Below are 26,439 nucleotides of genomic sequence, written 5' to 3'. Positions count from 1 at the left end.
TTCACAAGATTTGATTTATGGTTAAAACGTTTCCCACATTCTGAACATGAATATGGCTTCTCCCCTGTGTGAATTCTCTGATGTTTAACAAGATCTGATTTATGGTTAAAGCATTTGTCACATTCTGAACATGAATATGGCTTCTCTCCAGTGTGAATTCTCTGATGTATAACAAGACTTGATTTTTGCTTAAAAAATTTCCCACAATCAGAGCATGAATATGGCTTCTCTCCTGTGTGAATTTTCTGATGTCTCTCAAGACTTGATTTTTGCTTAAAAGCTTTCCCACAATCAGAACATGAATATGGCTTCTCTCCTGTGTGATTTTTCTGATGTCTCTCAAGACTTGATTTTTGCTTAAAATATTTCCCACAATCAAAACATGAATAAGGATTCTCTTCTGTGTGAATTCTCTGATGTGTAACAAGTTTTGATTTCCAGTAAAAACATTTCCCACATTCTGAACATGAATATGGCCTCTCCCTTATATGAATTTTGTGATTTTCAACATCTCTTCTGTAAGTATTATTTTGTTTAACATTCTGTAATGAATCAGAAGAAAGAATCTGTTTAGAAGGATCAGTTGATAGATCTTTGCTGTCAAGTGCGAAGGGAATATTAGGGACAATGGCAGGCTCTTCATATGTATCTTGTATGACACCATGATCTTCCATTTTACAATCTGTTGATATCAATTGTCCCTCAGAGCTCCTGGTGTCGTCATCTGTGAAGAACAAAATGGATTTTAATATTTTTCAATATAACATTACAATTATACCGATAGTTTATGACATTTGTATAAGAAAAAAAATGTTCATACAAATTGTAAGGCATGTATCAAAATTCAAACATTAAAAAGGGTTTTCCAATTCACAGAAGCCACAATAATTCGAGGAGCACCTAATCTACTGACAAACTTCCTAAAAGATCAATGATTTATAGCGAATAAACTTACTTTTTTGTATTTTTTAGCTCTATATTGAAGCTCAGTATTTACGTGCTAAGTACTCCAAATAGCAGCTTTATTTTAACCCCTTTTGTTACACACATGCTATATATGTCTCAACTGCACATACCCTGTGGAGTTAGAACATATATAGCTGTCCACTGCATATGCAATGTATGCATTGGGCTCGGGAAGCGATCCTGATCCATACACAGTGGTTAGCGGAGGGCTTTGGCCAGCAGACATCAGCCAGCAACAGCTGTGATCTCTGATCATGGCTGTTGACCCTTTAAATGCCAATTTCAGTTTTGACATAAGCATCTTAATGTCCCTTTTTGGGATTTAAATGTCACAAATGGCCCCACACGACTTGATCAATGAGGTATCATCTGAGTATCATGGCAGCCAGGGGGCTTCTGAGGGCCTTCAGGGCTGCCATGACCATTTGCATATTAAAGACATGCCGCTGACATGTCTTCAAAAAGAATCTTTTCAAAGTCCAGTATGATGCAGAGTATTGCATTAAATTGTATAAGTGATATAACAAGCGCAAGTTCAAGTCCCCTATAAAGGACTAATAAAACAGTGAAAAAAAAAGTTAAATAAAGATAAAAACAAAAAAAAAATTGTACTTACTGTAAAATCTCTTTCTCTTCATTTTAATTGGGGGGATTCAGCTGAATACAAAGCATATACTTGCTGACACTGTGAGGTGTCACTAAGCAAAAAAAGTGTTAGATCCTCCTACCAGCTATACCCCTCCAGCTCTGGGACCATCTGGGGTCACAAACAGAGAATCAGAGCAACCTAAAGGAAGACATCTTGGTGAGGTATATTCTAAAGGATTGAACCAAATCTAACTTGTGGAGAGTGCATTACTTCCTCGGATGAGTAGAAGGTAAAACATAATTTTCATTGATGTGGAAGGTTGACCCCAACCTAGGGAGAGAGGATGGCACAGGACCAAGGACCACCTTATCCTATTAGAGGATAGTAAATGGAGGGGATCACCACCAAAAAAGCCACTTGGCAGGACAAAAGACAAGCCAGAATTTGATGTCATAGCTTGAAAGGATGAGACTGCATTGCATCCAGTACCAAATTCAGGTCCCAAAGTGGGACAGGAAAATGGTATGGAGGAGCAGCGTGATAACCCCCATGTAGAAAGGTACATACGGCTGACTTAAAAGCCAGGTGGTGTTGAAACAGAATGCACAGCTTCTACACCTGACTTTTCAGGGAGCTGAGGCCCATTCCCATGTCCAGACCCTCGTGAAAAATAGACAGAAGGTGTATTAGCAAAAAATATTTAGGATGGAGGTTGCACTGTAAACACCAGAGGATTAAAGTCTTCTAGACACGTTGGTAAAGCCTGGAAGGAGGAGGACTTTCTGGTCTTCATCATATTTGAATGACGGGTTATGCAAAACCATGGGCCCTCAGGACCGCGGCTTCAACTGCCACGCCATTAAACAAAGTGTGGACAAATTCGTGTGAAAGAGACGTCCCTGTAAGAGAAGATCTTCTCAAAGGGAAAGGTGTTACAAAGTGTCAACAAGCAGAGCGATGAGATCCATGTAACAAATGTGTCGAGGCCAATATGTAGAGAGGAGAATCACCAGGAGGCCTTCCATCTTGATAAGTTTGAGAAGTCATTAAATTACGGGAAATGGAGTGAAGACGTACAGGAACTGGAAGTCAGTCCAATGAATTATAAAAAAAAAAACAATATGGAAGTAAGAAAAAACTGCATTCAAAAAAGTGGGCAACAATGAATGAAAAATCAGGGACACTTAGTGCAAAGAGGGGTGTGTGTTAGTGAGTTCAACCCCCCCTGTCATGAAGGAATATCCAAGGAAGCAGAAGAAATCCAGTAATGGATAGATAAAGGTTAATCTTGTACAGGATAAAATACAAAGCATGCAACGTGCTTCAGTGTTTAAACTAGACCTTTCTCAAGCATAAGTTGATGTGAGTGGAGAGTGAACTATAAAGTGTAGACAATTACAAGTAACTCAATGCAGCAGGGGCTGTCAGGGAGAGTCGAAGCCAGAAGTCTCACGCTGCACCTCCATTTGGAATGCAAGATTGAGCTGCAGTGACTGGGAGAAGGGGATGGAGGCACGATGGCAACATTAGTGTAAACATCATCACGTCAATTACGAGGGCATGTACTGCTTGTCACAGACCCTCCAGAGACCATAGCAGAGAGGGCTCACCACAGGAAGCCCCCCTTTACCCCATAAACCCAGAAGACTCGCAGGAGAAAGCAGGCTAGAGATCTGGAAACACCTTACCACCCAAGGCCTGAATAGGCCCCAGAAGCTCCATTTAGCCCACAAACGCTGAGCTGCCTGCTGGAGAGACCTAAGGCACCTCTTCCACTGGCTGAGTCTGGGTCAGTGCAATTCAGAGAAGTGGCGGAACCTCACCCCCTCTTGAATAAAGACACTCACCCTGACAAATCTAGTCCACCTTTTTCACCTAAGGATCCATTGCCCAGTTGCTGCTGAGGAACGAGATGCAAATAATGCACAATTAAACCTCCTTGCACCACCACGCGGAACCGCATAATTCTATAGAACATCTCAAAATGGGGAAATCCAACAAAGAGAGAAGCAAAGACGTCCTTGATATGTCAAGACCCACCAAGAGCCAAGCAGATTCAGACAAATATCGCCTGTTGAGCTAAAGGTTAAAGCTTCACACAACAACTTGTAGGAGCAGGATCTAGAGGAATCAGATATGGAGTGCGCATCAATAAGCTCTGAACAGGCCAAAGATCAAGATCGTAATCCAATCTCACGTTCCTTTATAAAACAGATCCTTTCGCAGTCGCTATCTCCAGTTATGAAAGAACTGGCGGACATAAAATCCGACGTGAGGCAAATAGGCCACAGAGTAGAAGCTCTGGAAAATACACAACATGCTCTGCTCCAGCACAGCATTGCCATGCAAGAAAATGTAATTGCTCAGCAAGAGTACCTGAACCATGCCATGCTTATGTGGGAAGACCAGGAGCCAATGCAAAAACATCAGGTTTCCTGCCTTTCCAGAATTTGTGGCGAACAGCGCACTTTGTGCAGCAGTGCTCCAGATTTTCCAGTCCCTGCTGGGGACACGAGGGCAGAAACTATCGTCATCAAGCACATTCACAGAGCCTTGAGCTCTAAACCCTCGGAGCCTCCTAGACATGTTATTTGTGGCCTTTTGAGTTATGTAGATACCTCCACCATACTTCAAAAAGTGAGAAAGACTCAGAAGGTCAACTTTGAAGGCACCAAAATCACCTTATTTCAGGATCTGTCACCAAACACATTAAGCAAACAGCGCACCCTCAAGCCTCTGATGGACGCCCTCAAAGCCAAAAGATTCCCATAAGATGTCTCTTCCTCTTTGGTCTGCTGATCTTCAAGGATGGCAAACAAATCACTATTAGATCACCTGCTAACTTAAGAAAAGCCTGGAAGAAGCTGGGCATTCTGCCTATCAACACCCCGTTGTGGTTGCCAATGCACCTTAATAATACATTTCCAGCACTTCTACCACCAGAAGAATGGAAGCTTCACTCTAAGTTTAAGTCTCCAAAAAACAAATAGTCAACTGCAATTCAGGAACATTCAATGTGAAATATGTTCTTTTGTTCTGTCTTTTCCCTTTTTACCAGGTTACGGACTTGAGCAGAACTTGGTTCTTATGCAAAAGTACTGTAATCGTGAGTTATCTATGTAATGCACCCCCACACCACTTAGAGTGCAATGTATGTTATACATGATTGGGGTTCTCCCAACTCCTGCCCATGCTACTGGCTCCTTGTGTGTGAGCGCTTGCTCATGGCTGGTGGTAAGGTGGGCCCTGAGTGGATTCTTAGCATACACCTTCATTTCCAGCCTTTTGCTTTATATGATGTATGGTTTGCACGACTGGGGGTCCCCTTCGCTCCAGCCGTTGGCAGTTGGCCACTTGCATATGAGCTGTTGTTCATGACTAGCTGTGGGGGTGGGATCCTAGGGTGGATTCACAGCTCATATCATCATTCCCCAACTCATGCTTTATAACTATTGCTGCAATTAATGACATGCACAGTTGGGTATTCTCTTGTATCTTGCCTGTGCCACTAGCCCCTTGCGTGTGAGAGGTTGCTCGCAGCTGGTGGGGGGGGTGGGGGGGGGGGGGGTGGGCCCAGGGTGGACTCCTGGTGCACACCTCCATTTCCCGCCCTTTACTTTCTGTGGTATATTGTCTGTATGACTGGGAGTCCCCTGCCTCGCAACTGTGCAGTTGGCCCCTTGCATATGAGCGGTTGCTCAGGGCCAGCTGTGGGGTGGGCCCCAGGGTGTATTTCCAGCTCATATCTTCATCCCACACCTCATGCTTTATAACCATTGTTGCAATGTAGAACATGCACAGTTGGGGGGGGGAGCTTCCCCCAGCTCTCGCCCGTGCTTCCCGCCCTGTGAATGGGGCGGACAGCTTGTGGCCGACTGTGGAGCATCGGGTGGGCTCCAGGTTACACCTTCTCCCACTCCGTTTGTACCATACATGCTGTTGCATGCCCATATTGTAGCTTACAATGCCCCATAGAGCTCACGATCAGAAACATGTCGCAGAAGTGGACCTTATAGATAGCGCCTTACTTCCCCCTTAGAGTATTTAGCAAACTTTCTCCTCTGGAGTTATCTGGTTGATAAAAAAAAGTTTGCGTTTCTGGCCTCCTGGCTCCCCCTGGGTGAAATAGTAATACTTGTGAACGTTAGCAAGACACGGCCAGCACCATATTGGGAGACAACAAGGCATCTCCCGGGTTCCCTCTGGTGGGCAATGCAAGAAGGAGCCTGCACAGGGTTGCGAGGGGACCACAAACATGAACATTAGCCTGTAGCGTCCTATGTACTTAGCAAATATTAATATTATCCTTAGTTCCCTGTGGTTTGTGTGAGTTTGAAGTGCAATGTGGTGCACATACCATCCCCTACTAAGCCCAGTTAGGTGCAAACCATCTGCGTCTAAATTGGGTTTCAACCTAGAGCGAATCCGACAAAACACTTACTTCAAAAGAACCATCAGGAGAAAATGCACCCTTCCTACCCTCCCTCTCGATCTTGGACCCTGAAGATTGGTACCTATTCGTAAAAGGAACTCTCTCTAACACTAAGATTTCATTAGCAAATCTCTACGCCCTGAATAATAAAAACAAATCCGCTGGCTAATCAACATGCTTAATAAATTCAATGATTTTGCCGAAGGCCTATAGATAATTGGTGAAGACTTCAACAGAATTCTTGACTCAATGCTTGACACTACCTCCAAAGCTCCCTCGACTTCATTAAAGTGCCTAAACAAGCTCAGTAACGTAATTATGGACCTAAACCTTAGAGACTCATAGAGAACTGTCCATCCCAGCACAAAAGATTTCACTTATCACTCCCAAGTCCATGCCACACTACATAGAACTGACTATTTCCCGATCTCAGACAAACACATTCAAGCCCTTGTAGACGTGGCGATTAGCGCAATCATGGTGTCAGTTCACGCGCCAATTACTCTGACAATATCCATTTCCAGCCTCCCTATCAGAGAATGGATGTGGAGCTTAAAAAACACACACCTAGAAGACAATAGATATACTCCCCTTTTGTCTAACAAATTAAAATCATTTTTTGAATTTAACAAATCCCCAGACATTTCCCTTCCACGCTCTGGGAAAGCCATAAGGCATTTATAAGAGGAGAATTAATTACACTTGGGGCTAGGGTTAAGAAATTGAGAGAGAAGGAACTAGACTCGCTTCTAGACCAAATATCCCATCTCGAAAAACTTTATAAATTATCGACGCAAGATGACCCAGCAAAACTTAAAATCCTCAGAAACAAATTAAAGGACTTACTAAATACAAAATCAGCAAAAACACTCTTCTCTTCCAAGTTTAAAATTTATGAAGATGGGAACAGAGGTACCAGAGCACTATCTAGACTAATTAAGAAACAAAGGATAAAAACGTTCATTTGTAAAATTCAAACAGCAACTGCACATACACCAACTTCAACATCAGACGTCACCACTGAATTTAAAACATTATGAAACACCATATAACTTGGGCAAAAAAGACTCTTCAAAACTAGCCTAAATGACAAGCACCCATCTCCCCCCCCCCCCCCCCTCTTTACTGGTTTATAGATAATTGTTTTATAGTTAAGGATAAGATCATTAGTTCTTGCAATGGTTGCAAAATAGAATCCGATCAGAGTCAATGTTGATAAGGGTATTAACACTGTTGTGAATGGTAATTGATTATTTCTTTGCGAGACCTGAATGTCTCGATCACAATGTTTCATGCTTGATCCACCTGCCTTGATGTACATTGTACAATGCAGATTTGTTTGTTTGCAAGATACTTTCCTAATAAAAATAGATTGTTTTAAAAAAAAAAGCTGAAACGACAGGAGAATGGCCTACAGTTCCAACATGTTTTTCAGAAGGACCGGCTTCCTTACAGTCCCAAGCACCTTGCGTTGTAAGCTTCTGCAGCGTACCCCCCAGCCTAGTAGGCTGGCATACGTGGTGAGCACCTGCCAGTGGAGAGTCTGTACGATTATTTACATTCAGATTCATTTTTAATTCCTTCAGTCAGTAATACACCGAGTATATAATTATTTCAGAGCCATGTTTACCTTAATCATGACTTTTGAACCATCATTGTTCTGGACAGACAGCTAAAGTAAATAGTCATGTCTGGGAAGAGGTATTTATTGGTGAATGCATACAAAAGAAGAATCAGCATGTTGAGTGTGTATTTTAGAATATGTCTTGTCTTGGGTAGAGAGACATAAAATATATGTTTGTTCTCTACTTATGATAAGATATGCTGTGTATGGGACTTTGGAACAGAGTCATTGAAGTCTTCTGTATTAGAATAGTATAAAGGTTTTACATTTTCTTGAGTCAAATTGGAAGCTTTGGAGACAAATTAAGGAAGTGTCATATCTGTGGAACCCCTAGAAGTAAAGGGAACCTTTGGAAACAGGATGAGGATGTGTCATGCCTGTTGGACTATTGGAGAAGATACTCTATTTTAGCATTGCTTGGCTCCCCCGGTTGCTGGTTCAGATGAGTTGACTTCCCAATGGTGTTCCTGGTATCATGTAAGCTGTAACCTCTTAGGTAATAATGTGATATAATCTTTAGACTTTGTATATGGATAATGAAGTAATGTTAATTATAACCTTTACCATTTATAAATAACTAATTCACAAAAGTAGGACAATTATTCATCACTATGACCGATTATCACTTAATTTGAATAAATTATTATTGTTAAACCTTCCATATTGTTGTACTCTCTTTAAAGCAAAAACGGCACCTTAAGTTCTGCTCCTTGGCACCTGCCAGTGTATAGTCAGAAATGGGCACCCAGACGGACCTGTGGACAGTCTAGCCACTAGAGTATGGAGCACTGAAGTTGGCAAAACAGGTGGATCTTTTGATAGAGTGTCCACAGGTTTGTCCCACTGAGATAGGATGGTCCATGGAGAGGTCAGGATTGAAACTAGCCCAATGGCTAGTTGCAGTGAGGAATAGCCTGAGATTGCAGGGAGCGCACATGCCACTGAAGATGAAATTTCTGGGGTGAAAGTAAAAAACAGGTACAAGCTATGTCAAAGGCAAGACCTAGAAAGTCCAGATATTGTGCTGGTGAGAGGAAAGTGATCCCCACATACTGCATGGCTTGGGTAAAGGCTGCCTTTCATGTGGAGTATTAAGTATAGTCAGACTTGAAGGACTGTGGTCCAGGACACCTGAAAGGATGAGGTTTGTAGGAGGGTCTTTGGTTTTGATCCTGCAAGGTTTTTTTTCTATCCGAGGAGCGGCGGCTGGAACGGCAAAAGGAATGAAACACGGGCCTATTCTTCTGCGCAGATCTCACACAGCTTGCTTTGTTTTGTGGTAGATGAGAACTTTTACCGCCAGTAGCTTCAGAAATATTCTCATCCGGTCTGGCGCCGAGGAGGCAGGAGCCAAAAAAGGGAAGATGTTTTAAAGACCACTTTAAGGCAGAATTTGTGGCCCAGGATTTGAGCCACAGCGTCCTGTGAGAGAAAACTAAAATGGCCAATGTGCGAGCCAATAGTCTGGCTGTGGCTATGGAGGCTTCACAGGTACATTTTCCCACCTGGCCTGTCCGCTGTGCAACATCTATTGAATTGTCTGGAGAAGAGCTAAAAAGAACGCCGCAACATAGTTGCTTACCACATTCAGTAGTGGCCCTAGTGACCTAACTAGAAGCAAAAACAGGGAGAATTGCCAAACCAACTGCCTCAAATGAAGGTTTGGCTAGGGGTTCCAATTTTTTGCCACATATGTCCCGAAACTATGAGGCACCCGCCACAGGTCAAGTGTTGTTTTTAGATAAACGGGACACTGGGGTGTCCATTAATGGGAAAGATGACTACATCTTAACTAAATCTTAAGGAAAGGGGTACATGGTATCCAAATGCTTTGGCGAAGCATTTGTTAGAAAGGTTCTGCACTGGCTAATAAATCCTCAAACTCTTGCTATCGACCACAGTGGAGAGCTTAGATGCCTGTACGGTCCACTTTAGTAAGGTCTGATAAGTGTTTGTAGGCAGTGTGCGGTGGCCTGTCTTGAGAGAAGACAGTTGTGGCACAATGGCTCAGACTGTCCGCATGGAAATTTTGTACTGCAGTGAGAGCACGCACTATTATGTGGCTCTGCTGTGCCTTGTCTGGAGCCTTCAGCTCTGGAGTCGCAAATGATGCCAAGGGCACAGTAGTCAGTAAAGTAATTTGTATATGAACTACTTCTAGGAGGGAAGCTATATGGCAGGCAGAACTTAGCTGGTCTGGAGCAGTTCCTGAACTGCTAGATGTGTGCAGATCATTTCAGAGGCACCACTGGTCTTAGCAGGCTACAGAGGAACGTAAGATCCAATACAGGACGAAGGAAGGTCAGTAAGGGGTGGGCTGTGTGAGGAGAAATGGGAGCCAATAGCAATGCAGATAGTGGGCGCACTGGAGGAGGGTAGGGAGAAGGCCCTCCCCCTACTAATGCAAGGTGTGATTGGACCCTACAGCAGCGTAGCCCGCACCAACGGAAGTGTCGTAGCAAGGCAGAAGCCGCTACCTAAATTAGTCATGGAAGGCCGAGAAATTGGCGTGCTGGTGAATCCCCTAGGAGAACATGACCCCACAGTACTGGGAGGATAGAGCCCATGATACAATGTTACCTTCATTCCTAGTCAGCTGTGCCACAAACGGGCAATGAAAATCAGTGCCACTTGGGATAAGCACTCAGAAGGAGCCACCCAGCAGCACCAAGGGCTATAATCAGAATGCGAGAATGCCGAATCGGTCCCCTGAGGTGCAAGGATGCCTGAGTGGGGGAGTGAGGGGTGTCAGGATGGGTGGGGAGAGGATACTTACCCTGTTGGAGAAAATTCTCAACTAGCTGCCATAGACTGAAGAGCATCGGGACTGCAGCAGTGTGTTTCCCCCTCTGCTCGCCTGTCTTTCGTTAGGAAGGGATTGCTCTAATAGAGGCACCACTAACGGGTGGGTCTGTTCACCCTCCTCTATGAGGTAAAAGGGAGAGTCCAGAGCCAGCCTTGTATTCCCAGATCTCGAAAGATAACAGCTGAATATTGGTGAATGAAGACATCTGCCTCCTACAGACACCAAGCTAAAATTGATAAGCTTAGTGCCTGTAGGGGAGGTATAGCTGGTAGGAGGAGATAACTTTTTTGCTAAGTGTCCGCATTCTAGGGACAGTAGCTATACCAGTGGTCTTCAGCTTTGTCCCCCATTGCAATTGGCAAGAAATACAGATTTTTTTTTTAATTAAAAATATAAAACAAAATGTAAAAAAAAAAATCTACAAATTGTTATCACTACACCCATAAAGGTCTACTTTAAAACTCTGTCAGAAAGCAAAATCCTTGTTTGGGTTGCGTCCGTGGAGCTAATTGTTTTCACGAACTGCATGGGTGCAAAGCATATTGCATTATTATTTGCATCAGTATGTACATGACCTTTTGATACTCTTTAAATACAACTGAAAACCCTGACAACTCAGACTCTTCTCTACATGTAGTCTCATCTGGCTGGTTACCTGTCGGAGCCTCCTCCTTACACGGCTGATCCCCCCTCACACGAGTCTTTGTAGCATCAATATGGAGCAGATCTTCCTCCAGTTTCACCAGCTGTGAAATAAATATTGTAAAAGTCATCACACAGTTGGAGAAGTCGTGTGGGAGGTTTTATATGGCCAGAAAAGGTCATTAATTAGTATGAGGAGCCGGAATGACATGACAGCAGTAGTGATCTGGGCCAAATAGCTGCAGGTCTCCTGTATAACTCCAACCTGTTGCTTCTTTATTCCAACCAGCAGTCTCCAGAACCAGAAATTAGTGATACAATGTGGAGACCTAATGTCTGCGGTCGGCTGTAATCCTGCCATCTCCAGCTTTCTCATTACACAAGTATCACCCATATAATAAGACTGAACACAAGACCTTCCCAGCCGTCCTACAGACCAGAGGCGAAATTTCATAAGACCTTCTCTCCATCTACCTGATCATCCTGTGGAAGAAGAGGCCGGGGACATCTCTCCGCTGCTGTTCTCTTACTGGATCCACCTGCAGAAAACACAGACAGCCACTGAATTCATTCTCTACATACAAATAATAAAGGCCGTGTGGATTTAGTCCTGTCTATTACCTGGTAATAGAAGGGGCTGGTGGTCCTCCATCATGACGTCCTTGTAAAGATCCTTGTGTCCTTCTAAATACTCCCACTCCTCCATGGAGAAATAGACAGTGAAGTCCTGACACCTTATAGGAACCTGACAACACAATGATACCGTCATCACCCAGACACATTATACCGCCATAGCGTTACTGTATAATGTCCCAGCATTCCCAGCAGCGTCACCTCTCCAGTCAGCAGCTCAATCATCTTGTTGGTGAGTTCTAGGATCTTCTGCTCATTGATCTCCTCCAGTATCAGGGGGTGAGGTGGAGGCCCTGTGATTGGGCTCAGGGGTCTTCCCCATCCATCAGACACCGGGGCCTGACAGCCATCACTAGAAGTCTTCTTCACTACCGTGTAATCCTGTTTATGGGGAGACACATCCATAAATATCACTACAGACATTCCCAGAGTCCTTCATGTCTCCAGTTATGTTCAACAGTTATTAAAGTTCTCTTCACATCTGTGTTCATAATTTCTCTTGTTCTACTCCATTATGGTGGCAGAACAACAAAATTATCAGAGTTCCAGATCCTTTACATGATAGACATTAAAGAAATCAAAACTCCAAGTCCGTTAGGTCTCCACCATCTTACCAGAAAAACAGTACAAAATTATGTAATGTCATGGTACGAGGACATAGAAAAAGTAATATTATCAGGCAGAAAGCTGTGTGTGCTCCAGATATGTCGAACGACTGTGGCGTAAATGCAAACAGCCTTTGGACTTCATCCACTTTATGTTTAAAGCCTACTACCTCGTCCTCCACCTCGCCAAACAAGTCTACTTCACCTCTCTCATCTCCTCACTATACCACAACCCCAAATGACTCTTCGACACCTTCCACTTCCTCCTTAGCCCCATAAAATAGGCCTCTGTGACTAACCTCAGTGCTGGAGAGCTAGCTACCTACTTCAAAGAAAAAAAATGAAACTATCCTGAAAGAATTCCTATTGTTCCTTGATTTTCCTAGCGTCATTTCAGCTATGGTGCTATTGGGCATATTTTCAAAACTGGTTCCATCTAACAGTGTTGCAATATAGACCCGACAATTTTAATGCAGACCAGTGATTGTTCTTACAAACAGAACAAAGAAAAACATCAATCATATACCGGACATTGGTTCCATTATAAACACCGCAATGCATGTTTGCAGAACTGGTCTGCGCACATAAATTGAACAGAGGGACAATTACTTCTGATCATATAATAGCTTGTATATCGATCCCCATTTTTATCGATTCGTCTGGGCAAACCTGGGTATCCCCAGACGATCAATAGATAAAAATATATTCTTTTCTCTGATGTTTATAACACCTAGCTCAATACGTTCCTGATGATCCACTGACATGTAGTGGGGAAACGCATCAAAATACACAAAGAGCCTACTATTGTTACTAAACATCTAAAAAGTTATCGAACACCTAAAAACATACCCAGTAAACATCACTATTTGTTCTGTATGAGAGAGCAGAATATACTATCGAAGTCTTGACATTATATATATTAATATATACACATACACACAGATACATACACACACACACACACAAGTGTTGCACTAGTGATATGCGTAGTAGTTGGAATCCATATTCTTGCTTTTTCTAGTGATAAGATGAACTATCATCCCTAAATCCAAGAGTCCCAAACTGTGGCATTAGATGGTAAAATTCTGCTATCTCACAATCAGAGACAATATAATCTGTGTGAATCAAGTTTCTATTTGGAATACTACCTACGTACATCAGTGCAAACCATAGTATTCGTAATATGTAATAAGTGTGTGTCTATCAGCTTCATGTCTAACTCCTGTGCCCATGAGATATATTTTAATTAATATTTAATAAAAATTTATGATATTTTAATATTGTCTAAACTGTGAAGGCCAGCTATACACCTCCTCCCATTTCATCTCTGCATCTTTCCTCCAAAACATCTCTGACTGTCTGTCTGCTGTCTCAAACACCATGTCCTCCCATTTTCTAAAAATTAACCTCTCAAAAACTGACCTCTTTTTTCTACCCCCTACCAGCTGACCTACCCCCAACATCTCCATACCAGTAGCTGGCACTACCATATCCTCCTGACAGCATGCTTACTGCCTAGGGGGTCACATTGGACTTGACCTCTCCTTCACCCCCACATCCATTCTCTGGCCCGAACATGGCACCTGCACCTCAGGAACATTACAAAAAGCCGTCTGTTCCTGCCCACGGATACGCTAAAGACTCTCATTGTTGCCCTCATCCATTCCAGACTCGATTACTGCAACTCACAGCTTATTGGTCTTCTCCGCACCAGAATCTCCCTTCTCCAATCCATACTAAATGCAGCAGCTAGACTCATCTTCCTGTCCAGCCGTTTCTTAGACACCTTCGCACTATGCCAGTCACTGCATTGGCAGCCCATGTATTACAGAACTCAGTTTAAACTCATCACAGCACATCACCTCTCTTCTGTCCATACATTATCCAACTCGCACGCTGCGCTCTGCCAACTAGGTCGGACTAGAAGTCCTCCTTATACGAACCTCACATGCTCACCTGCAGGACTTCACCAGAGCAGCACCAATCCTCTGGAACATTCTACCCCAAGAAATCCGGACAATCCCTGATGCATGAAATTTCAGACGTGCCCTAAAGACTCACCTCTTCAGAGAAGCATACCAACTCCCCTGATTTTAGTCCCCATACCACACTACTGTCCTGACTGAGGACCCATGCATCAAAAGTGCTGCGGAATATGTTGGTGCTATACATATTAAGATTATTATTATTACATTATCATTATATTGTAGACTGCTATTCTAAATGTTTCTATGCACATAGGATATAACTACTCCATACTAACTTTTGCCTTAGCTGTGTTAGTGAAATGGATATGACTCCATGTTTTATCTTATGTAATATAATAAATCACGGTTGCATCTCACAACCAGCAGCACACGCTCTGCTGCACAGTCAATCCAAAAATAACAGGTCAGCACGCAAAGCTTCCATAAAAAATACTTTTCTATATTTTATTCATTACAATTAAAAGGATGTTACAGTACAACAGAGATGAGTCTCCAATGTGCAGCAGACAGGCAGAAGGAAGCCATACAACATATCAAATTCATAGAATTAAATATATGCTCAAAAAATGCATGTATACAGAATTATATATCAACAAATATTTAATCTTATAAAATGACACATCAAGCATGCAAAGCATTGAATCTATACATATAAGCAGCAATACATAATGTATAAAGCCCACCTTACCACCTGCACCCCGACACGTTTCGCTCCAAGCTTCCTCAGGGGGTACAATTCATAAATGAAATGGCTGTTCTTAAATAGCAGCTGATTAGGTCACATGGTTGCATGGATACTCCCTTACTGACACATGAGCAGAATAGTAATTCCTTCTCCTGATGGTCAGTTCTTATCATTGCTCAGTTGAAAGAACTAAGAGAGTTGTAAAGATCACATGATTGTATAGACATTCCCCTGAAAGTGCATTACCAAAGTAATAAATAATCCCTAAAGCAATAGGATTATATGTATAAATTCAATGCTTTGTATGCTTGATGTGTAATTTTATAAGATTAAATGTTTGTTGATATATAATTTTGCATACATGCATTTTTTGAGCATATGCTTGATATGTTGTGTGCCTTCCTTCTGCCTGTCCGCTGCACATTGGAGACTCATCTCTGTTGTACTGTAACATCTTTTTAATTGCAATGAATAAAATCTAGAAAAGTTTTTTTTTCATGGAAGCTTTGCGTCCTTTAAGAGAGACTATGAAGAAAGAAGAATGGACCACTGACAGAGTCTGGAGAAGGGATAAACGCCTGTACTTTCCACGCATGTTCTACACCATGATGTCACACTTGAGTCATGAGCATTGCTCTGAGGAGGTACTGTGTGGTATAGTGCCTTCTGTTTGATTTGCCACAGGGTCCAACACTGCTGCGACCCGGGTTGTACTGTGCTGCATGGTATGCGCCTGTTACAATGAAGACCAACTGGTCAACGTACCCATGTCTTCCTCACTGTGAGCCAGACTAACCATTTATTGGTAGCTGCATACAGCTACCAGAGGTAGGTGTCTTGGAGTTTATATTGATTTGCATAGACCCATTTTCAATTAGAGGTGTGGCTTGTAGAATAAAATAAAAAAAAATGCTAATGCACAGCTAAGAGATTGACAAATGAAGCAATTATATATATATACATATATACACACATACACACACACACACACACACATATATAATATTGCTGTGGAGGAAGCCAGAAGCCCGGAGCTGGTTCCTCTGTTATCTGTAATTACGAAAAGCTGAGTACCGCAGCTTATATTTATTTCTTCCTGCGGTTGTTTTTATTGTTTTGTACTGTTTGGCGTGGTAATAGTGGTGTTTTCAGGTTACGTAACCAGAAGGCTTCGTGCAGACATGGCAACATGTACATATATGGTGTAGCAGAAGTCATGGAAAATAATAGAGGTACCCATTTGCTTGGTCCTCTACTCAGTCAGACCTGTGCCTAATCATTTGACTGATTTGAGTTCCTAGAAAGTTCTGTTTGGTAGGGCCCCTGTAATAGGCCTATACTTTCTCCAGTCCCAATTAGGTAAAACGAGAACAGTTTAGTACTGTGTTAGCCAATGGAGCAAAATGTGACTGCATCCGCATATTTGGATCTATTCTATGAGCCTGAGAAAGAACCCGGTGTAGGTTCAAAAGCTCGCTGTGACATGATGGTTTTTGTTAGCCATTAGAAGGTATATCTACAAGATCACTTTGTTCCTCTTACTGAGATCACTCACATTTCCTCCAGTCCTGGCATTAGAATCTCACTTCCCATGTGAGTATTTTAGGATAAAAGTTAACTGACACTCATAAATGTGTTTTCCTCGATTCCAGATCCAGACTTAAAGTTGTATTTTAAGGTGACTGGGTTGTCCTCAGGAGGACACTTGGGAAAAAGTTCAGAACCGAGATTTGATGGACCATACCAGATCCAGCTGACGACTGCCACTTCAGTCAAATTGAAGAGAAAAGATACCGTATATTCTGTCGTATAAGACGACCCCCCATCTGTCGCCTTATCCCCCTGGAATACGGTGTAAAAAAAAAAAAAAAAAAGCAGTATTCACCTCCCCCGGCGTACTGTGGGGCTCCAGCAGGCGGTCGCTCCCTCCTCATCCCCGACAGAGCATTGCTTTCTGGATGCGGCCTTGAAATCCCCGCCTCCAGAAAGCTAATCCTGTGATTGGCTAACTCACGCGCCATCAGCCAATCACAGCCATTCAATGACATCATTGAATGGCTGCGATTGGCTGACACCATGTGGCAGGATAATAAATGGTAAATCGTGTGATTTAGTAAGAGCACTTAAAGGGGTTGTCCCGCGAAAGCAAGTGGGGTTATACACTTCTGTATGGCCATATTAATGCAGTTTGTAATATACATCGTGCATTAATTATGAGCCATACAGAAGTTATTCACTTACCTGCTCCGTTGCTAGCGTCCTCGTTTCCATGGTGCCGTCTAAGTTCAGCGTCTAATCTCCCGATTAGACGCGCTTGCGCAGTCCGGTCTTCTCCCTTCTGAATGGGGCCGCTCGTGCCGGAGAGCTGCTCCTCGTAGCTCCGCCCCGTCACGTGTGCCGATTCCAGCCAATCAGGAGGCTGGAATCGGCAATGGAACGCACAGAGCCCACGGTGCACCATGGGAGAAGACCTGCGGTCCACCGTGGGTGAAGATCCCGGCGGCCATCTTCGCAAGGTAAGTAAGAAGTCACCGGAGCGCGGGGATTTGGGTAAGTACTATCCGTTTTTTTTTTTAAACCCCTGCATCGGGTTTGTCTCGCGCCGAACGGGGGGGCTATTGAAAAAAAAAAAAACCGTTTCGGCACGGGACAACCCCTTTAATACTACTAGAGATGAGCGAATATACTCGTTTCGAGTGATTACTCGATCGAGCACCGTGATTTTTGAGTACTTCCGTACTCGGGTGAAAAGATTCGGGGGCCGCCGGGGGGCAGGGGGAGGCCTCTCTCCCCCCCACTCCGCACTGCAACCCCCCACTCACCCACGGCTCCCCCCGAATCTTTTTGCCCGAGTACGGAAGTACTCAAAAATCGCAGCGCTCGGGCGAAAAAGGGGCGTGGCCGAGTAGGTTCGCTCATCTCTAAATACTACCTTATGAGACCTTTGACTTATTACTGGTGGATGTACAAGGTATTTAGGATGCTATTCTACAGAACAGATCTATAATTGATGTTATTTGATCATAGATGTAAGAAATGTGCGCTATTTGTTATTTCATCCTAACTGATAATTTGATTAGCTTCCCGGTTCCTGATTCAGTGTATATATATATATATATATTTTTTTTTTTTGCTTATTTTTCTTCATTCTTGTATTAAATTTGTATATTCCTTAGCTGTTGCATTCAGTGCATACCTGATCTAGTATTTACACAATAATCGGTTTACGGGTCCATTAATACACAGATTTGTGTATATATGGTTATGTTGTTTTGGTGAAATCCAACTCAGATACGACTAAATTGTTGCATGATGCTTCATCTTCTATCCCAGTATGCAGTATATATGAATCCTCCGCTCTCAGACTCAGGGTTAGAATAGACAAAGGACAAGTTGGAACCACCCAACATGGCTGTAATCAGAGGACCGTGGATGGCTCCTAGGAACCTCCATCTTCCTAGTTAGGTGGGACAACACATTCCCTAGTGGTTAGCTCAAGTTGGCATATTCAGATTTTGTTTGTTTCTTTTGCCCAATGGTAATAAATGAATTAGAATAGATTTAAATGGTTATAATTGAAGCATTTGCACTTATAAAAAGTGTTGCCTGTCAATCAATAAACAGATTACTTTGGATCACATCTCATCCTGTGTGGTTTGACATTAATCTCCTGAGCTCAGACTACATCTAACTAGGAATATGGACCCTAAAAAGCAAATCGCATAGAAATTATCTTCCTGTTTCTTAGCTTAATGTATTAACCAATAGTTCTGACTGTGTGAATAAGCCAGCCTACTTGGTGTAAAGATGTGGGAACTTCTTTGTCTAGTCACTCACAGATCTGGAATGGCTGAATTCCCTCAGAGTCTGTGTGCACATAAATAAAGGTATCCATTTGCTGAAGAGACATCCTGGAGTGTCCTGTCTAATCTTGTACTACAATGTGACGTCATCCCCAGAATCTCTCACCTCTCCTGTAAGCTGGAAGAGTATCTCTAGGGTGAGGTTGAATATACTCTCCGCCATCTTTTCCCGGTTCCTCTCCATCCTTGTCGGGGCAATCAGGGTAATTATCTGATATAGAAGATATCAGCCGAGGATCCTGAATGGGAAGAAGACGAGACAATGTAACATCATACAAAATCCTGTAATAATACAATTACTGACATAATTTCATTCCCCAAAGCTGAATTTCCCTACTATTGGTGATTTTTTTCCCAGTGCCAATTTGTGAATTCCAATCACCGCTGATGTTAACGATGTCTTTTGTTGGGATTTGCTGCAAGATTTCTTGGATGTCAGCATAGAATGTTTTGATTTGTTGATCCCTTAGGTCAGTGGTGGGGGCATACATTTGTATTACACATATGGCGCAGGGGTTTTCTATTGATGCAGATGGTTAGGATTCTATCACTTATGGCACAGAAACCAGGGTCAGCTTATCTAATCTTTTTCTTTGTGATGAAGGCGACACCATTATTTCTGACATTTTCATTTCCCAAGTAGTAAACTGAAATCCCCGCTGGTAAAGTGTCCGTTCCCCGTCCAGTGAAGCTCACTGATCACCAGAAAGTCAACGTTTAATCCTTGCATTTCATCCTTTATAATGTTCATTCCACATACGTTCCATGTTTCAATGTGATGCATTTTAGTAAGGCGCAGGCGAGCTCTTTCACTGCAGGCAATATGAGCAGGCCGGCCCCAGAATGGGTTACCTCTGTCCGCATCACAAATTCCCGAATTACATGAAACATGCCGCTGCTCTTTCCCGGTAACATGACAGGTGCCTGATGGGAGGGCGCCTCCTAACACCATATCTTCAGACGTGTATTTGAGCAAATCCATGAAGTATTCTGTGATATATACTGGAGTAGAAAACTAAATGCCTTTTAGCCTAGTGCCTGGAAACGGTTCAGACACACACAGGGGTGTAACAATGGCGCCCCCTGTCTCTGGATGTGGACAATGAAACAGTTGGAGCTGCTGGGGCTTGTTGGAGATCAGACGCTCCTCTCTACTGCCTGGTCACCTTGTGTGTCCTCAGACATCCACTGGTCCAGACACCTACTAACAGTCTGGTCTATGCTGGTGGTGTTTAGGGGGCTTCCTGGGCCCGGTCACCTTGTGTGCCCTCACACATCCACTGGCCCCAGCAGCTCCTAACAGTCTGAACAGAACGGCCGGTGGGGGACAATTCATCGCTGCGACCATCCAGCTTCTTACATCCCAATAATGTGCCCCTCTCAGACTCTGGTAACGGGGTGAAATCTCATCTCTGTGTCGTAGAGGCGTCAAGTGGCCAACAAGCTCCACACAAGCGGAAGAAGAGGTCACTGCACACAAGGAGCCTCCGAGAGCCTCTTATAGGCCAAGGGGGAACCAATTTAGGGCTTCTGGTGACAAGACCGTCCATCTAATCACCACAACTCATCATTATTTATGGATCTGCCGGAGATGGAACCGCAGGACGGGGTTTACAGCAAAATGACGACTTCTTCTGGGGGCGGAGTGTTGGATAATGAGTATAATATATGTATATATATTATTCCCCCGCCCCCCACATGTAAGCCCAGCTGTGCAGTAATGGCGTCTTCTACATAGCGCCCCCTGCTGTATCTGAACTACAGAGGGATGTAACCAATAGCAACAGGATGTAACCAATAGCAACAGGATGTAACCAATAGCAACAGGATGTAACCAATAGCAACAGGACGCTCCAATGGCAATCCAAAAATTTTAACAGTTTAGTGGGCCTAAACCCGTACTGAGCTTCTACTGATCTCACTGGGGCTTCTCAGACGAGCGTCTTAACGCGGCGCCTCCAACACGGGCTAAATCATCCGCTGCATGTTCTAGTTTACTGCCTTGTGGTCCGTTTTGATGCTCTTCATCACCCAGTACAATGATGGGGCGGTAAGAACGCTGTAAACACCACGTTACTAATGTCTGTGTGAGAGCGGCCCTGGACTACTAATACACAGCGCCGCAGGGAGCGAGAGAAGCCGCCGCCATCTTGGTTCCTCCAGACCCGGCGGGCGCTTTATTACCAGTTAATAAATTATATGAAGTCAAAACGGCGTCAATGAAAAATCTAACTTGTTCCGCAGAAAGACGTCACATGTGGGGAAATCCATGAGCAGGCCGGGGCTGAAGGGGTTAATGATACCTGCCCTCCACCCCCCCTGTTCTGGTGACCCCACATACCTCCAGCTGCAGCCGGACAGGAGCCGTGGGGTTGTTCTGTGCTTACAGGACCTGTGATGATGTCACTGTCATGTGATCAGTGTGTGGGAGGAGACAAGGGGTCACATGACCAGGTCTCTCCGCTCAGTGGATGCCGGACTCTGCTGTGTGAGGATGTATTCAGAGAGTGGATGGAGCTGAGCCGAGCGTGTGCGAGACGGAGGAGCAGAGCCGAGCGTGTGCGAGACGGAGGAGCAGAGCCGAGCGTGCGCGAGACGGAGGAGCTGAGCTGAGCCGAGCGAGCGCGAGACGGAGGAGCTGAGCCGAGCGAGCGCGAGACGGAGGAGCTGAGCCGAGCGAGCGCGAGACGGAGGAGCTGAGCCGAGCGTGCGCGAGACGGAGGAGCTGAGCCGAGCGAGCGCGAGACGGAGGAGCAGAGCCGAGCGAGCGCGAGACGGAGGAGCGGAGCCGAGAGTGTGTGAGATGCAGGAGCGGAGCCGAGTGGGTGTGTGTGAGACGGAGGAGCGGAGCCGAGCGTGTGTAAGAAGTATTGATACTTCTCCTTTGGAGGGGGCATCATTCCCAGTATGGGGGGATCTGACTCCCAGCATTCCTGCCAGTGTGCTGTGTAAAGTACTGAGCATCCTGACCTCTCCTTCCATCTCTGTCCCTCAGCCATGGGGGCTGTGTATGCAACAACTCCCTGCTATTGGCTGCCAGAGGTAGCCAACAACCTAGAGCTGTCATGAGGGGCTGTGAAATGCAACCCCTTGTCACGTGATCGCAGTTATCCAATCTTTCACCGCGATCCCATGAAAGTAAATAAAAAGTCAAAGTTTAAGTTTCATCTTCCCTCACAGATCAGATCCATGAGGGGACATGAAATTACGTACCTAAGTCCCCCGGATTTATCCGCGGACCTTACCCTGGTGCCCTTTGCCAAAATGGTAGACGCATGCAAAAAAGCCGCTGATGTAAATTAAAGTTTCACCTCCCATAACAGATCCAATTCGTGAGGGGAGGTAAAATTACATAACTAAGCCCTCCTGAAATGTCCCCCAAACGGATCTTTATCCACGCACTTTTCCCCTAGCTTCCGTGTATGTGCCCTCTGGCAAAATGGCGGATGCAAGCGCAGAAGCTGGAGAGGAATAATTTAAAATCTTCTTGCTCCTAGCTACTAAAGTTAGCCAAGAGCCTGCAGCAGGGACCGAGGACCGCGGTGAGCGGTCTCTGGTCACATGATCACAGTTATCCAATGGATAATGGCAATCATGTAACATTCGCGATCAGCGAGGTGAGATTAAACTTCATGTTTTCAGGATTTCCTCAGTGTTGCACAAGTGATGTAATTATTGTCGGTGCCTCAGACATTGCCACAGGTGTTCTTACCATAGGAGATACTGAAAACATGACCTGTCGGTGGTTCCTGAGGACTGGAGTTGGGGACCCCTGACTTAGAGGACCTGTCAAAACAACTCAAGAATGTTCTCAGAAAACCTCTTCCCAATGAGGCTTGGACTCTCATCCATTCCCTCAGTCTGCTTTGTTTTCCTGCTCTATTTCTATTTTTTGTTCTAGCTACTCTCATTTTTAGAGATTATGAATCTGCGAGCAACAAAATGTTTTCTTATGATTATTTTCATTGGCTCATGGTATGCCTAGTAAGTTATTTTCTTCCAAAGTTCCTTCTCATGTGCTTCTTGATAATTTTGATTCATGTCACAGAAAATTCTTTCACTTGATACAAAAGCGCTTAATTCCCCATTAAAAAGATTTCTTGTATCGAAAAAGTCTATATGTCACATCTGTTTTGTGCATGCAATGTGTCTTACAATGTGCCCCCCCCCCCCCTTCCCCTACCAGGAACACTAGTTTTATGTGATAAAGAAAATAAACAAGGAGAACTTTCCCTACTTGGTTCTAGATGGTGACAGTCCCTACCTAATAGGAAATGACCCACCTTGATAAGGACAGATCCACCCTGTTCCTTGGCCACTCACTTACCCTGCAACCTATATCAAATGAATACCACTGTGCAAATAAACAATCTCCACAAAGTAAACCAAAGTATTTGGGAGTTGCTGGTAGAATTGCAAAACACAGTTGCTAGATGAATTACAGAACCCTGATCCAGCAACGTTCACCTACAGCAGCAGAAGAAGACTGCATACATTGATCAGCACAGAACCAAGGCAAGGTGGAAATAAAAATCATCCCTAATTGCCCTCAGGTGTACTCCAACAGAAAAACACGCACATAGCAACTCCCACCAGTGTCAAAGGAGACAAATCTCTGGATAGACATCTGTCTTGGATTATTTAGTGAATCCTGCATTGAGCAGGGGGGTGGACCCAATGACCCCAGATGTCCCTTCCAACTCTATGATTCTATGAAATGGAAAGAAATCTAAAACAACCAGTAAAGTCAAACTCAAACTTACAGAACACTATAGCTTCTAAAACGGATCTAGAACTAATCCTCTGCATTAAAAAGACACTCTTTTCCTCACTAGCCCCCACCCCCTAAATTCTCACACAAAAAATATCTGAAGGACTATAAAGCATGTGTCAATAAAAAGAAATCAGAAATTCTGATAGCTGCCCCGCCTGAGTCCTGGTGACAGGTGTATGTTCATTGTAAGCCTTTACTAGGAACAAAAGGCTAATGGGAGGACTTGGGGTAATGTTGACCCTTCTGGGTGGACTGACAACAATTTTCAGTAACAATTACAGGATGTGGACAACTGCCTGCAGCTACGACTCAACTTTTCCTTTCCTCTACGTGGCACTTAAATGTTGAGGAAACGGGTGGAAGACATTGTCTTCATGAGAATGGGCCTCCATGTGATGCTGAAACTGTTTGGATTCCACTACTTCGGGCCTAAGGTGATGGTGATTTCCCTGAATTTTGGAAGTGGACTCTGGATAAGTATCACATGGGCAAACTGTATTTTAATGAATTGATCATAGATAGTTGCAGCTAGGTCAGGACCATAGAAATAAAAGTAGCTATGTTGAATCTCGCTGTATTATTTTTGCGTGGATTCAAAGGGTGGAGGAAATCGGAACGGTAACCACTGACCAGCCTGAAAATACTCAGTTTTTTTTCAATGACTAGATCCCACAGAACAAAATTGCATCTGAGCATGTTAAAAATAAACCAATTACTAATACAAGCTTTGAGTTTTTTTTTAGATTGTTCCAGAATATCATGGTGGACAAGCAGAACAGGTTGTGCATTGGTGACATAACCACTCCTTTCCTGGGACATATCTGAGGAGGTTGGACATGATGGCACTCGCTGTAATATGTAGGACTGGCTTTGAGAAGGTACAGGTCCATAAAAAATAAAGAATCTGTCTTAAAATGGCCGCTAGATACAAAATGGAGCATTGTAAGATGTAAATAAGCTTGTGCGTAGTAAAACAATAATTCAAGCAGAAATAACTTTAGAGCATGAGATACGGTACAGTGTTTGACATTTGTTTCGAGAAAACAAGTCTGGATGTATGATGTGCAGCTGTTATCAGAAGAAGCCCCCCACGCCTCCAGCTTTCAACAAAGGAACTGGCTGTGCTGACCATCTCAATCACAAGGGAAGAAACCAGATAAGGCCGGGAAAGCGGATTTTTGAAGGACATTTCATATATTCTCACACTACGCCGATTGCTGAACAATGCATGATTCTTAATGTTTGTCTAACCCAATGAGATTAACGCTGTGACTAATGACGCATTCCTTTCCTGTATTAGAACTATACCAAGTCAATAAACGCGCAGTACGCCCGCCTTATGCAGAGTGAGCTGTATATCTGCCGCGGCTCAACTCTACATATCTGTGGGAACTGAAAACTGACTCTGTCTAGTTCTTGGTCTCCCTGGTGCACCCAGATACGGACTAATTTGGACCTCAAGACTTGAAAGGTTATGTGACCGTGCAGCGGGCCTTAACAGCTTGAAAGTGAGCATCGACTTGAGGTACACTTTTGGAATCGCATTCGATTCCACACGTTCGTGGTGCAGTGTAAATATTTGTTTTTTTGGTTGAACCATTGCGTAAACCAATCTAGAACGCAGAAGCAGTATTTAGTTGTTTTTATACAATTTCACAGAGGTCTTGCCAGAGAGCCTCATGTGGTGCAGAGCATTGGGGCAGCAGAAATTTTACCTGAATTTTGCGGGTTCAATCCCTGCATGGGTCAGGTAGCTGGCCCAAGGTAAAATGAGCCTTCCATTGATAAAATCAGTACCCAGCTTGCTGGGGGTTTGGGGGGGGGGCATAGGAGATGACTGGGTAAGGAAATGGCAAGCCACCCGCAAAAACAGTCTGCTTGCACCAGGGGACTTTGCCTTTGCCTACCTTAAATCTCTACCAGGCTCACACCAAGGATGTAACTCCGGAGAGTAGACGCAGTAGACAGACTCTCCTTAACTGATGTATGGCTGATTACACCTCGATTAGGTGTGGATATTTTCTCTGTTGCTTATTGCAGGAATGAGTCCCTGAGAGGAACTATGAAGAAAGAATGGATCACACACCGATGGGGTCTGGAGAAAGGATAAAGTCCTGTGCTTTCCCAGCACGTTCTACACCATGATGTCACACTTGAGTCATGAGCTCCACCATTGCTCTGAGGAGGTACTGTGTGGTATATTGTCTTCTGATTGATTTGCCCCAAGGTTCAACACTGCTGCGACCTGGTTTGTACTGGGCTGCATGGTATGCTCCTGTTATAATCCAGACCAACTGGTCAACGTACCCATTTCTTCCTCAGTGCGAGCCAAACTAACAGTTTATTGGTAGCTGCGTAAAGCTACCAGAGGTAGGTGTCTTGAAGTTTATATGGGTTTGCATAGACCTCATCTCGATTAAAGGTGTGGCGTGTACAATATAATAAATAAAAATGCTAATGCCAAACCTATAGCTAAGAGATTGACAAATGTGGTAATTATACATATGTGTATGTGTTGCTGTGGAGAAAGTCAGAAGCCTAGAGCCATTTCTTCTGTTGCTTGGAACTACGCAAAGCGGCCCGGCTCAAAGAATGTCCATTTCCATGACTACCAGGGGTGCTTCCTCGGCATCCGTCTGTTCCGCAAGGCTGGGAACGGTGTTCCCAGCATCTCCTTGATTGGGCCCTACTGCTGTCAGGCTCCCCGTCCCAATCAGCTGTTGGGGTGGGAGTTCTGACAGCATTTAAATGTGTTCTCTTTTATGCAGTTATTTTTTGTTACAGAACTCTGCTTTGAATTGGGTAAGCTCTGCCTGGTGGCTAGCTCCCCTG

At 43.9% G+C, this 26,439-nt stretch overlaps 1 protein-coding gene across 9 annotated transcripts in view; it reads right to left on the bottom strand.

Annotated features, from left to right (window-relative positions):
* Positions 1 to 26,439, bottom strand: part of LOC136624352 (zinc finger protein 585A-like) — a 188,413-nt gene that overhangs the window by 125,269 nt on the left and 36,705 nt on the right. For 3 of the 9 annotated variants that reach the window (XM_066598299.1, XM_066598301.1, XM_066598290.1), the window contains exons 1-5: positions 21,175 to 21,220; positions 18,940 to 19,072; positions 11,894 to 12,073; positions 11,681 to 11,804; positions 11,534 to 11,598 (exon numbers count right to left, since the gene is read on the bottom strand). The exons of 1 other annotated variant lie outside the window; for it this stretch is intronic. In XM_066598299.1, coding sequence (XP_066454396.1) covers positions 11,534 to 11,598; positions 11,681 to 11,804; positions 11,894 to 12,073; positions 18,940 to 19,017 — 447 coding nt within the window. In that variant the 5' untranslated portion in view covers positions 19,018 to 19,072; positions 21,175 to 21,220. Of the gene's footprint in view, positions 1 to 11,533; positions 11,599 to 11,680; positions 11,805 to 11,893; positions 12,074 to 18,939; positions 19,073 to 21,174; positions 21,223 to 26,439 lie in introns of those variants that run through there. 5 more of the 9 variants (XM_066598300.1, XM_066598297.1, XM_066598291.1 and 2 more) reach the window with 4 other exon arrangements.

Source organism: Eleutherodactylus coqui, chromosome 4 (genome assembly GCF_035609145.1).
Source record: "Eleutherodactylus coqui strain aEleCoq1 chromosome 4, aEleCoq1.hap1, whole genome shotgun sequence".
In the NCBI taxonomy this organism is placed as follows: domain Eukaryota; kingdom Metazoa; phylum Chordata; class Amphibia; order Anura; family Eleutherodactylidae; genus Eleutherodactylus; species Eleutherodactylus coqui.
The sequence above is the reverse complement of the archived record's forward strand: the minus strand, read 5'-3'. Positions and strand labels throughout refer to the sequence as shown.